The sequence below is a fragment of the Bos taurus genome, chromosome X, assembly GCF_002263795.3.
Source record: "Bos taurus isolate L1 Dominette 01449 registration number 42190680 breed Hereford chromosome X, ARS-UCD2.0, whole genome shotgun sequence".
Taxonomy (NCBI): Eukaryota; Metazoa; Chordata; class Mammalia; order Artiodactyla; family Bovidae; genus Bos; species Bos taurus.
In genome coordinates, this window is record NC_037357.1 from 125,749,343 (window position 1) to 125,762,215 (window position 12,873).

A 12,873-nucleotide genomic window follows, 5' to 3' on the forward strand; every position below is an offset into this window, starting at 1 on the left:
TCCCTGAGTCTACTCAAACTCATGTCCATAGCGTCGTTGATGCCATCCAACCATCTCATCCTCTGTCGTCCCCTTCTTCATATGGGGAAAGTTATTTCAAAAAGTTCTCTCTCCACGGGGCGAGTTAAAACAGACCTTGGAGCCAGATTTGCTGGGTTTGTACCCTAGCCCCAACATTTAAGCGCTCTATGGCTTTGGGCAACCCAGGTAAATAATGGCTCTGTGCTTCAGTTTCCCTATCTGGTTAAACAGGCACAGCATGGTGGGAGCGGATATTCTTGAGTTAGAGTAAGCAAAGCACTTGGAACAGTATCTGGCACACAAATTTGCATGATAAAGGGTTCGTGGCATTACTTAGTGGTGTATCAAGGTTGCTCATCACAGTCAGTAATTATCAGAAACCAAGCAGGTTACTTTAAAGAAAAGCCATAAGTAATTTCCTGGCCTGGAGAGGTACAAGGAAAGTATACTGGATGTTGGAAATGTATTCTCTCTCCTCTCAAATACAAAGCAAAATTAGAGCCCATTACAGAGACAGTGTTTATTATTACCATTATTATTTTGCTCATACTTTTACCATAGCAGTTCCCCTTGCTTAGGTCCAGGTCCGCTGTGAAACACTTGCTGTTTGTGAAACCCCAGGCATGCATGCTTCAAGACGGCAGTGATGTTGAAGACAGCCCACTAAATCTTGGACTTATATGCTATGTGATAAAGCCATGTAGACTATTCCAAATTACAAAGGAATTTCTTGCTTTTTAAAAACTCAGTTTGTTACTCAATACTCTTTTGCACAGTGAATTTTAAATCCATGTTATACAATTACATAACAATGAAGAGAGAAGCCAGTTGTTTAATTGCAGTCACGTTTATTTGCAGTTTCTATACACACTTTCTAGGTAATCAAACTTTTCTGGTACATTTTTTTGAGAGGGGTTCACAATGAAATTGTCACCATTTTTACTAAAAATAAATACAAGACTTAAAGTGTTGCACAGCTCTAAAATATACAAAGGCTTGAATTGAATGTAAACGTTGAAAACATCTTACAAAAGAAACCATTTTTGCAACAATTTAAAAAGTCCATATTTACAAATATTACAAAAATACAAAATGGAGGCAAGTCCATAAACCATTGTCTTTCGGCCAGCATGAACTGGTTCTAGTACCAAAAGAGTTACACTATAACCTTCCTCATAGTTGTAAATCTTTGTCATGATCTAATTCTCTGAGTCTGCCACCACTGCAGCATATGTACTCTCTCACTGAACTTTGGCAAGAGCAAACAGCATGTTTTTGTTTGCTACAACTAGTCCATGTCCTCTACTTAGCCAAAAAAAAAAAGAAAAAAAAATCAAAAAATAAGGAAAAAATATCTCCCCCACACAACATAGACATGTTGTATAACATAAAAGAAGAAAAAATAGCATCAGTGCAAACAACAGAAGAAAAGTTTGGGTTGATGTTCTTCACAATACCTAATGTGTGTATCCTGCTTCAAGACGGCAGTGATGTTGAAAACAGCCCTCTAAATCTTGGTCTTATATGCTATGTGATAAAGCCATGTAGATTATTCCAAATTACAAAGGAATTTCTTGCTTTTTTAAAACTCAGTTTGTTACTCAATACTCTTTTGCACAGTGAATTTTAAATCCATCTTTATCTGGGTTTTTTTTTAAATCTATGAAATATAAAATAGAGAAACTCTGCTATAGATTTTTAGAGTAAACAAAATAAGTAAAACTATATTCTAAGGGTTAGTTCTGTGATCATTACATATAGATGCTCTTATTGCCTCACAATTCAAGTCAATATGTATTTTAAAATATATATATGGTACCATTACTTAAATTAATATCAATAATAAGGTGACATATTTGTTAAAGCCAATTTGTGTTTTCTGTTCAAGATTTAGAATCACTTTTAAAGCCCACATACCTTTCTTTACACTAAAAAACCCCTAATTACACAAAAGCCATACTGCAAACGAACTGCTTTTATGAAAATTACAAAAGATCACCTATTGTGACTGGAAATGACTTCTTATCGCATTTGTCTAAAAACCTTATTTTTAAAAGTTTGCCAAGTGTACTTTTCAAAGCATGAGAAAAAAGTTATTCATGTTTCCATGTGGTGTTAAACCATGCTGGTTTTCTTAACTAATGGGTTCCAATGAGAAATGATGGTCCATTTGTTCCAAACCCCCAAACATTTTTCTTTTAATAAAAAGTATAATACTTTATAAATGTTCAAATGTATCCTTTACCAGGTAGCTTATCTATCCCTGCACAAGCATACACACACACATACACACACACACACATTCTCCCTCCTATACCCTACCACCCCCAGCACCCCTTTTACACACAAGGATGACAAGAAATTAAGAAACACATTTTGATAGCGAAAACAGAATAAACTGGTTTTTTTTTCCCCAAAGAAACAAACAGAAACCCAACAGCAATCAGATCCTGTTATTCTCACTCTGTAATGTCTTATAAAGTGTTTCTATTGAAAGACAGCATCTTCTTAGACCAGGCTTTCTCCTTCATATTGCATGAATTAAACCAAAACCACGAACCCCCTTTCCCACATTCTACTTTCCCAAATGCCACTTGCATAAGCTTAAAACCAGCTGCTTATCAATTTCTTGGTAACTCTGGTATGTTCTATCATTCTAATCACATTCTATTCTTTTATAGGCCATATTCCTTCTTAGTTCTCTACTTTCTACCTTCTCTCATTCAAAACATATTCCAAGTTCATAGCTGCTTATATTTCTGACATATCATCTCAAACATTAGTATCAGTTCATGTTAAAATCACGGGTGTATAACCCATTGGCAGATTTCAACTTGTAACTACATTTTTTTTTCAGTTTTAAGACAAGAAAAGTCAAGTAATTTCAAGTAATTCAGCTTGTTTCCCTGCCTTCATTTTATCAGAGCACTTGCCCTGACATTTCTTGTCCCACCCACCACCCTCCCCTTTTGCCATCAAGCAGATAGAGTAAAATCAGACAAAAACTCAGTTGTATGTAGCATTGTGAACCAGAGATGCTCCCCAATCCCATTTAACAGTGAATATAAATAATGCATATACACATACCTATTTCCCAACTACATTGTTCACAGTGTCATTTCTGTTAATTTTTAGGTAGCATGAATCTCATCAGCACAGAGAGAAAGCATCACTGAAAACTCATTGCAGGTACTTACTGATAAATCCACAGCTCTGTGGCATGCTTATGTTTTATTTTTGTTCATTAAACAACCTGGAGCTAATTGCTAAACTGTTGAAGGAGTTTAAAGATAATTGTTATCAGATTATGACGTTTATGTCCCCAGCAGTGTAATATAAAATGGAACCTAAAATTAACTACTGTTTCCCCTACTCATTCTCTTTAAAGCAATCCATTGAAAAATTGAAGTTAAAAGGACACTGTCAAGTGCTGTTGTTCAGGGCTTTGTATTGAAAATGATGACTTCTCTCACTAATTTTGTTTTTTAAATCAAAAGCATGCTTTTACTTCTGTTCAGATTACCACATGGCCAATCAGCCACGTGTTACCAGTAGTTTGTGTGGTGCTGCAATTTGTCACAAAATGGTTAAGTCTGAATTCATTGTTTTAAATTAATCACATTTCACTATATGACCTCAAGATTTCCTTTATTTCACCAGTTTAAAAGTCATATTTGAGGTTTATCACTCAGAAATCATATTGGTGGACATTTAAATATGGTCTTCGATATGAAAATGGTATTCACAGAATACAATTATTACACTGTATTTGTTGTGTTCTATAAACAGTTGGTGTGTGGTAGATAATTGGCCACATGTCCACTCGTCGTTGATAAATCTATTTACACATTTTTATCAAAAATATGGTATTTACATGTGTGTAGTTCTTCTAAATTTTGCTTTAGTCCATTTGAATGTAAAAATATACCAAACCTCCAGAGTAATTTCATCTTCATATGAATTATGACAGTGAGGGCTTTGTTTTCTGAATAGGCAGCTCTGGGAAAAAAATTTTCTAGGTTTTGTGAAAAGCACACATTTTAAAATTCTCTATTATCAAAAGGAATGAGACTGAGTAAATCAAACTATGCTAAAGAAAAATATGAAAGACAGTGCAGCTACTGAAAAACATAAGAAAGACCGAACCACCTTCCATTTCCCCAGAAAATATTTAGGAACTCATTGGTAAACGTGATGGGACCCCACCACATGCTGACTTATCCCACGTCTTCCGTTTTGTTCCTCCATCCTCATATGAGTAAGGTTTTGGCCTTGGATAGCCAGCCTGGCGGGTTCACCTACGTGGAGCTCTGGGAGGATCGGTCGTCGTGTGGGCTCCCGTCAGAGTTTTCGGTCTCACCCTCAGAGATTGCCTGCATGGGCGCGTTGTACAGCCTGCAGCGGACACTGTAGCGGCTGCTGCTGGCCACAGGAGGAGCCCGGGAACGTCCAACCCTGGCTGATGCTGAGGTGGCAAAGTTCTTCGAGGAAAACCCTTCTGCGTTAACCCGTGGGGAGCACGGAGAGAGGGGAGATAGTGCTTCAGTTCCCGGTGACCCCTGATGGGCCTCATGGGGGCTTTGGGGGGACTCCGCGGTGAGGTCCCCAGGAGGTTTGGGCAGGATGGGACTCTTCAGGATCTCAGTAGCAGACATACGGTAACTGGAATCTGAGCGACTGCCTTTCTTCAGGAGTAATAGCTTAAACTCTTCATTGGATGTGTTGGACTTTTTGGCATTTCGGTAGATGAGGCCAGGAGACCTCTGGCTGTTTGGGGTGGTCACATTGCTGTTGGGCGAGGTGACAGAACCGGCACTGTTGCTGCTACTGCTGCCCAGGGAAGCTCTCGATTTACTGCGGACAGACATGTCCCCAGAATCTTTTCTTCCAAGTACTTTCCTCTTGGACCTTTTAAGAAGGGGAAAAATCTCAGTCCACAATACATTTGGATGAAACTAAAAGTGTTAAGTCACATTCCTGCATCCCCTTAAAGAACAGTTCGGGGCCCCCGTCTGCTGGGATACTAAGCATTAGGGCCGCAGACATGAGGAGTAAGACCCAACCCTTGTACTTGCAGCCTGTGGGAAATTCTCCAACAACCAGTGGACAGGAATTAGGTTTATGGAAGGGACCGTTTCAAATAATGACTCATGTGGGGGCTAGAGGTTTTAGAGGATGACTTACTGGCATGTTTCACAAAAGTATAAAAAACTACTGCTGAGTTCTGGTTAGCATGTAGATGGTGAAGGACTGTCCCCTTCATTCAGCCTGTCTCTGTATTACAGATGAAATACTCTGATGTCTGGGACTGGCTTCCTGTGAGTACTGGGAGAGCAAAGTGGATGGAGGTATGGATGGGACAGGACTAGCTACAGGCTGATGGTTGATAGGTGATAGACATGTCTGTGTGTGTGTTTAGGTGGGGAGGAGGGGTGGGTGCATTATACTATTCTGTCTACTTTTAAAATTCCTCCATATAAATATATTTCTTCCATGACTCCTTAAATAAGTCGATCTATTTTGGCTGCAAATACCATTTTCCATAGCTACCTAGGAATTTCAACACTCTATTAATCAGTATCTAGGCTACCTCTGGAGCTCTTAAAGCTCTGTGCACTATAAGCTCTCAAGAAAAGAAAATGTTTCTTGTCACTGTGCTGCACATAAATAAATGCTGTCTAAATGTAAATCTAAGATTGCCAAACTCTGTTAAGTCTACCAAACCTAGGCACCCATCCATCACTGTATTATTTCTTTAGCTAAAATAAACAGGCATAAATTTAGTGAACTTAATCATGAGTCAGCATGACGTCAGTTCATTGCAACGTACTGGCGACTTGCTTTCTCACCAACCTAAAAACCTGTAGGTTAGAGAAAATGTCAGCTTTGCAACTGGAGACCAGCCTGATTTTCATGCACTGGAAGCTCTGTGGTTACTATCTTGTGTATGTCAGTGTCTGGCACTCCAATAAGGTAGGGATTTCAAATTAATGTCTGCTTGTAGTATCTATCATATTCTAGACAATGACATGATACTGTATCATCAGAACAGAACGCATGAGCTATACGTACCCTATTTACAGCAAGGGAATAGGTAAACAGGTTTTAAGTGGCTCGAGACTGGATAAGTGGCAGCATTGGGTTTCAATTCCATATCTTTCTGACTCTACTCCTTACATTCTGTCCACTCTTCTAGACACTAGCATTGGTTCTTTAACTCACATAGCATTTAATAACTTGTCCTAAGGTTGGGGATAAAAGCGGGTGAGGGGAATGTAACTGGGGACAAAGAAAAATAATGATTCTTCATTCTCCGAATAGAAAGGTGAGCCTGCTAAGGTCTACACAGAATGTGCTTGTGAGCAGTGCTCCTTCTTTATGAGAGAACCACATGAAGAGAAAACATGAGTTTCCCTAGGAGGTATGATCCTGGGGAAAAAAACAGTGGTAAGCTACTTGAGAAGAACTTGCTTCACAGTATAACTCCATGAGGAAGACAAGACAGTCCCCAAGTTTTGTCCCTTGGGAGCCGCATCTAGGTCACTGAGACCTAGTGAAGTAGGCAGTCGCAGCTGTGAAAGGAGTAGGCATGCTCTGGACAGCTCAGTCTGATACGGGCTCAGTTTCCAAGGGCTAGTTCCTGCTCTGTTCTTTGGTCACAGCTTGTAAGGAGTGTTCTTGCAAATAGGGGCTCTGATCACAGGGGTGCGGGGACTGATGAGAGAATGTGAATGATCAGCATGGAAGCAGCCCAGAGGACATCCCCTATTCATGGGATGCTGCTGCTGCTGCTGCTGCTAAGTCGCTTCAGTCATGTCTGACTCTCTGCGACCCCATAGACAGCAGCCCACCAGGCTCCTCAGTCCCTGGGATTCTCCAGGCAAGAACACTGGGATGGAGGAGCCTGGTATGGAGCATTAAATCTAGAGAAGGCCAGTGTTATTAAAGAAAGTTTTAGGAAGAGAGGGGGAAAAGAGAGTAATGATTAGTTGTTGTGGACTGTGAAATGGGCAGGTTTCTACACTGTCTTGTTTTAAATCTGGGGCTCTGTGTAGTGAGTCAACTTACCTCTGCTAGTGTAGGGTTATAGCTTTGAGCATGTTTTTTAGGTTAATAAATTATTTAAAAGTCAGGGATTACACTAGAGTTTGAGTTTTCACTCTTAAGTTACTTGACCACAAATTGCTTTCAAATAAAAACTTGTTCCAGAATGTCTTTCCTCTGGGGGAAAAAACAGCTTCCCTCAGCAGTTCTTAGGAAAGTCTCTCAATTGAATTCTACCTTACTACATATAAAGCCACATATTTCTCATCTTGAATATAAGTCTATCAATTTGATTTGGAAAAATAATTTTTTTCCTTGTGTTTTTTGAGGAATGTATTACTAGTACCCAAGGCTTTTCCATATTTGCATTTGATGAGAAGCATCATCAGAAGCGAAACCTTTGGTGTCGTTGCCTCACCTGTGAATAACTGCAAACAAATCCTCAGTTGTTCGAGGTTTGTTGGGAGACACGAACACACTTTCTGCTTCAGCCTGAGAGTCTTCACTTAATGGTGAGATCACAGAGTCATCACTCGGTGACGATTCTTAAATTAAGAACAAAAGCATCTTTAGGAAGAAGTCACCTGGCACATTGCTGGGCTTCACTCACTTGGGGAACAATAAACAGCAGTTACCTGGCTGCCATTTTTACAATGAAAGAGCTATCACTTAGTCCCTCCGTAACAAAAGCTTTGATCGTAATTGTTTTAGTAAGTTAAAAAGGAGGAGGGATTTGTCTTACATATTGTGGTGCTCCTATGTTGGGTGCATATATATTTATAATTGTTATATCTTCTTCTTGGATTGATCCTTTGATCATTATGTAGTGTTCTTCTTTGTCTCTTTTCACAGCCTTTGTTTTAAAGTCTATTTTATCTGATATGAGTATTGCTACAAACCAATACAATATTGTAAAGTAATTTGCCTCCAATTAAAATAAATAAATTTATATTTTAAAAAAAGGAGGAGGGAAAGCAATACCCAGGGCTGTACTGTATTATGGGGAAGAGAAGAAAGAACACTTCAGGAAGTGCCAAGAGACACCTTTCCATTGTGACAAAGGTGTCAACAACTGACCTTTCAGTGAAACCTCATCCACACTTCCTTGGGTCTCCTCTGCTCCGCTGTTATCAGAGGCACTTTTGGCTGAAATCCCTGAAGCAATATTTTCCTGCTCAGAACACTTTTCAGGGCATGGATTTATAGTTGATATCTCTGCTTCAGAGCTGATATTCCCAGGCACTTTGTCATGGTGGTGGCTCATCCCAAGTTGAGGCTTAAGTTGATAGCCTATGTCTGTGACTCGAGTTGGAGAGTCTGACTGAGGTGTGAGCACATCCACAGACTCTGGGGGTGCAGCTTCCTCGCGATCTACAAAAGACAACTTCTGGACCTGCGCTAGGGCTCCATCCGGACCAGCTCCATATTGCAGTGTCTTACCATCTGAATCATTTGGGCGAGCAGCAGAGACCCTCTGAAAGCCTTCCGTGAGAAAGTCACAACTTTTACTTGGTTTGTTTTCTGAAACAGGCTCACTCTCCATATGCATTTGGTCTCTTGTGACACTTGAATCTAGAAGATTGCTACCAGCTGAGGTTACTGTTTCTGGATCACAATGATGCTTCACATCAAAAGTATGTTTTTTTTCTAACTGTAGTTTATCTGGTCCCATCTCAACTGCAGAGGAGTCTAAAAAGGACAGGATGGTGTCTTCAGTGGTGTACTGACATGGTAATGATTTCTTAATCACGTGTGGCCTAATCTTACCTGTGGTGAGAGTGCTTTCCTCCAGGTAGGGGAGATCTGTGTTGTTGCCTTCTTTTTGCTTAACTTCTTCAGATTTACTGATGGACCTAAGGTTAACTGATTTCAGGACCGTGGGTGTAATTGCAAGAGACGGTGGAGGATTGGACCTCAGAGTTTCTCCTACTGTGTTCTGCTTATTATGACTGAAGACGTGTAGTGGGTGGCGGTGGTGGAATGGTTTGTTCAAGACATTATGAAGAGCACTTAGGTCAAGATGGGTAGGAGGTATAATTGGAAGTTCCAGATCTTTACTTAGTGACAGAGCGCCATCTTTCAAAGAGGGTTGCTGGAGGGAAGATTTCCTTTCTGGGACTTTCGGCTTTCTTTTGCTGCCTCCAGGAGACAGTGGGCCAGAAAAGAAAGCAGTAGGGAAAGAGGATGTTGGCGTTTCAGACTGGCTGGAGTAGCCACTTGATGGAGATGCCAGGCCAGCCAGCTTTTCTGGTGAAGCCAGTTTAAACTCATTGTCGACAGAAGGAAGGGAGGGGGTGGTGGCTCTAGATTCTGACTGGGATGTTTGGGATTCAGAACTCTCTGGAGATTTAATGCATTCGATAACAGTGGTACCTGTAGCAGTGCTTGAATTCGATAAAGATCTGTAAGGGTCATTTGTTTTCAAGTCATTTAGAAGCCAGAGGTCTGCATAGTGAGTTGATTCAGCACCTTCATCTTTGAATGGTGGAACATCTGGAGTGTCTAACTGAGGTTCCTTAATACCATGTTCATTCTGGTTCATCCACGAAGGTTCTGGCTTGGTGGGAAGATTGGCATTTTCCATTAGAGAAGGTGTGTTGGAGAAATCGAGAGGCAGCTTCATTTCCCTGGAACTGTGAGGCAGGAGCTGGCCACTGCTTGTCTTTGGTTCTTTCTTCTCAGAAGTGTCCGCATTTCCATCAGACTTCCTCAATGATGAGCTACGTTTAGGTGGAGTTGGCTTTGCCTTTGGTTTCCTGAAAGAGATGCTTGGTCTCCCCTGCCTCCTGTGGTCTAAGTAGTCCTGCCAGGCACAGTCTGAAAGTGCAGGAGGAACCCCAATGCCCTGGCTGTTCTCCGGGCCCAGGGCTGCATAGTGACAGACATAATTCTTACTGCCTTTGAGACCACAGTCAAAGTGCATGGAGGTGTAGTATCCTTCTGTGTCCACTGAAAAGTGAGAACTGGTGTCAGCTTTGTCCGACGGAGACTTTTCCAGAAAGCTGTCATAAGTGGCCATGCTTGTGAAGCTTGGGCAGCCCAGGCTGTCTGCCTTGGGACGCTCAGGACTAAAATCCTGGCGGCAGGAGGCGTCGTGATGATGGTGTAGGTAATTCCACTCGCTGTCACTCGTGTTGCTATTGTTGGGGTCATCCAACAGGTCTGCCACCGTGGAGGTAAAGGAGTTTGTCCGGTGGCCTCTCACTTTCTCCAATTGGTCGTTGTACTGCTCTGTCACGAAGACACTGGTGTCCTCATTAGCATGAGGGGCCGTGTTGAGTGACAACTCCGAGTCACAGTGTGAAGAGCCAGTGAGGGGAGGCGAAGCTGCAGGAGGGATTGTCTCTGAGGTCTGTGAGGGGCATGTGGAGCTGCTCCCGCTCCAGTTGCCACTGGATGACTGGTGGTCATCTTTCTGGTCCATGTGGCTGCTGAGGAGGACGCCAGCTGTGGAAATGCAGTGGATGGGGCTCCCAAAGGTGTCTGAGTTGGAGGAGATGTCGCAGCTGCCAGAATCGGCAGCCATCCGGGACAGACGTGACCTCCCTCTCTCATTTAACTTGTGCTGGGGGCTGTGAAGATGTTGAGAACAGGCCAGGCTCAAAGCAGGCTGGTGCTCCTGTGCACTGGGGCTGTTGGGGGCCTCACTGCAATCGGTAAGGGTTCTTTCTTGGTCTCCCACGAAAGGCTCCCCCTCTTCATATGCTGAGGGTTTAGCACCAACTTTGGGCTCAGCATCCCCACCTCTGTTGCCCTCCCTGGGAAGGCTCCGAGATCTCGTGCGGCTGCTCACTGCAGTAGTAAACACGGTGTCACCTTTGTCTGCCAGTGCAGAAATGTTGCCAGCAGAATGAGAAAGGGAAGCTGCAATGCTTTGACCTCTTTGAGCTCTGATTCTTCTTCTGGATGGAGCAGCAATCAGAATATCCTCAGTTTGGCACTCCGAGTCCCTGGTTCCAGATCTCCTGTTGACAGTGTTGGAAGGGTCTGGATTTGTGTGCACAATCACATTCCTTTCCCTGGCCACGGGTGATTCATCAGAATCTAGGGCACATGGAAAGGCACAGTGAGATACTTTATGCATCAGCAGATGAACAGACATTCTGGGAGTGAGATACTTTATGCATCAGCAGATGAACAGACATTCTGGGAGCTGTCCACAAGTTTGGATGCTAGTATGTTGAAGTTTTTCTTACAGGAAAAAAAAAATCAGTGTATAAAACGAGGAGAAAGTTACAATGCTTTGGGCAGTCTCTCTCTGTCCCTTTGCCTCTCTGATTCTCTCTCTCTATATATATATACACAGAAATACACACTGTATGTATATATGTATATACACCAAGAGAAGATAAGTATTTATATCTCTTGTGAATTCTCTCTCTTCACGATCAAATTACTTTACCCCAGTAGGTCTAATATTTTTTAAGTAAAATACATCTTGTTTTTTTGGCCACTATACACTTTTATTTCTTGATATAAGCATAATGAAATAAAAATCATAGAATTCATTATGATATAATCTTATATACAAGAGATACTATCATAATAATTTTTAAAATTATAGGAAGAGATATCTTTAGTACATTGAACAAAAAAAATAGAAAAACTGTAACCAAGGGTATCATGTTATCAATATTCAATATATGAATATGCTTAAACTTTACCTTTTAAAATAATTAATGTCATAGAGTATATCTCTCTTCAGACAAATCTATACTTTTCTAAAAGAGTCTTTCACTGAATCTTGTTTTGCTTAATTTCTACCTTCAGAATATTTTTACAAGTTAGCAAAATACTATATTTCAGCCATAAAATCTGAATGTGCATGCTGTGATGCTAATTCACTCAGTCGCATCTGACTCTTTGTGACCCCATAGACTATAGCCTGCCAGGCTCCTCTGTCCATGGGATTCTCCAGGCAAGAATACTGGAGTGGGTTTCCATGCCCTCCTCCAGGGGATCTTCCTGACCCAGGATCAAACCCGCATCTCTTATGTCTCCTGCATTGGCAGGTGGGTTCTTTACCACTAGTGCTACCTCAGTTCAGTTCAGTTCAGCTGCTCAGTCGTGTCCAACTCTTTGCGACCCCATGAACTGCAGCACACCAGGCCTCCCTGTCCATCACCAACTCCCAGAGTCCACCCAAATTCATGTGCATCGAGTCGGTGATGCCATCCAGACATCTCATCCTCTGTCGTCCCCTTCTCCTTCTGCCGCCAATCCCTCCCAGCATCAGGGTCTTTTCCAATGCATATATGAGTAAATCCATAAAGTCAAGCTTTCACAGTCAAGAATGCAAATTTAAAAAGTAATACTACCTGGCTTACTGAACACCAAACAAGTACACATCATTTCAAAACCTCTGTGAGTTACAATAATAGTTGATGATTTTAAGGAAGCTGGTTAAAGGCCGGCTTCCATTATGTGTCCATATAATTGGCACCCGACAGAATGTTTCATTAACAGTTTTATACCACACCTATTTCTTGTTGGACTCTTCTGGGGATACCCGAAATGGTTTTCCTCCTCCTCAGTTTTCGTCTCCGCTGTAGCACAGATTGTGAATGAACAAGAGAGCAGCGTATACTAGCCTCTCTGTCAAAACCGACTCCTGCAACCCACAAATAGGTCTCATTAGCCTTTAGGAATGGCAAACAAATTTTTATTTGCTTGAAACACAATGATATTTATTGATTGGAAGGAAGGAAGAGTTTGGATTAAGCCTGTAAACAAATATAAGGGAGCCCTTATTCAGCTCTTATTTAAATTATGCTGTAGTACATTAAGCTTTACTTCTAAATGCAGCTC

General features: G+C 41.5%; 1 protein-coding gene across 2 annotated transcripts in view; it reads right to left on the reverse strand.

Annotated features, from left to right (window-relative positions):
• Positions 1 to 849: 849 nt before the first annotated feature.
• The window catches only part of NHS (NHS actin remodeling regulator), a 345,329-nt gene continuing 333,305 nt past the window's right edge, over positions 850 to 12,873 (reverse strand). The window contains exons 6-9 of one of the 2 annotated variants that reach the window (XM_005228397.5): positions 12,545 to 12,676; positions 8,143 to 11,109; positions 7,484 to 7,610; positions 850 to 4,929 (exon numbers count right to left, since the gene is read on the reverse strand). In XM_005228397.5, coding sequence (XP_005228454.1) covers positions 4,320 to 4,929; positions 7,484 to 7,610; positions 8,143 to 11,109; positions 12,545 to 12,676 — 3,836 coding nt within the window. In that variant the 3' untranslated portion in view covers positions 850 to 4,319. The remainder of the gene's footprint in view (positions 4,930 to 7,483; positions 7,611 to 8,142; positions 11,110 to 12,544; positions 12,677 to 12,873) is intronic. The other variant, NM_001205728.1, reaches the window with a different exon arrangement.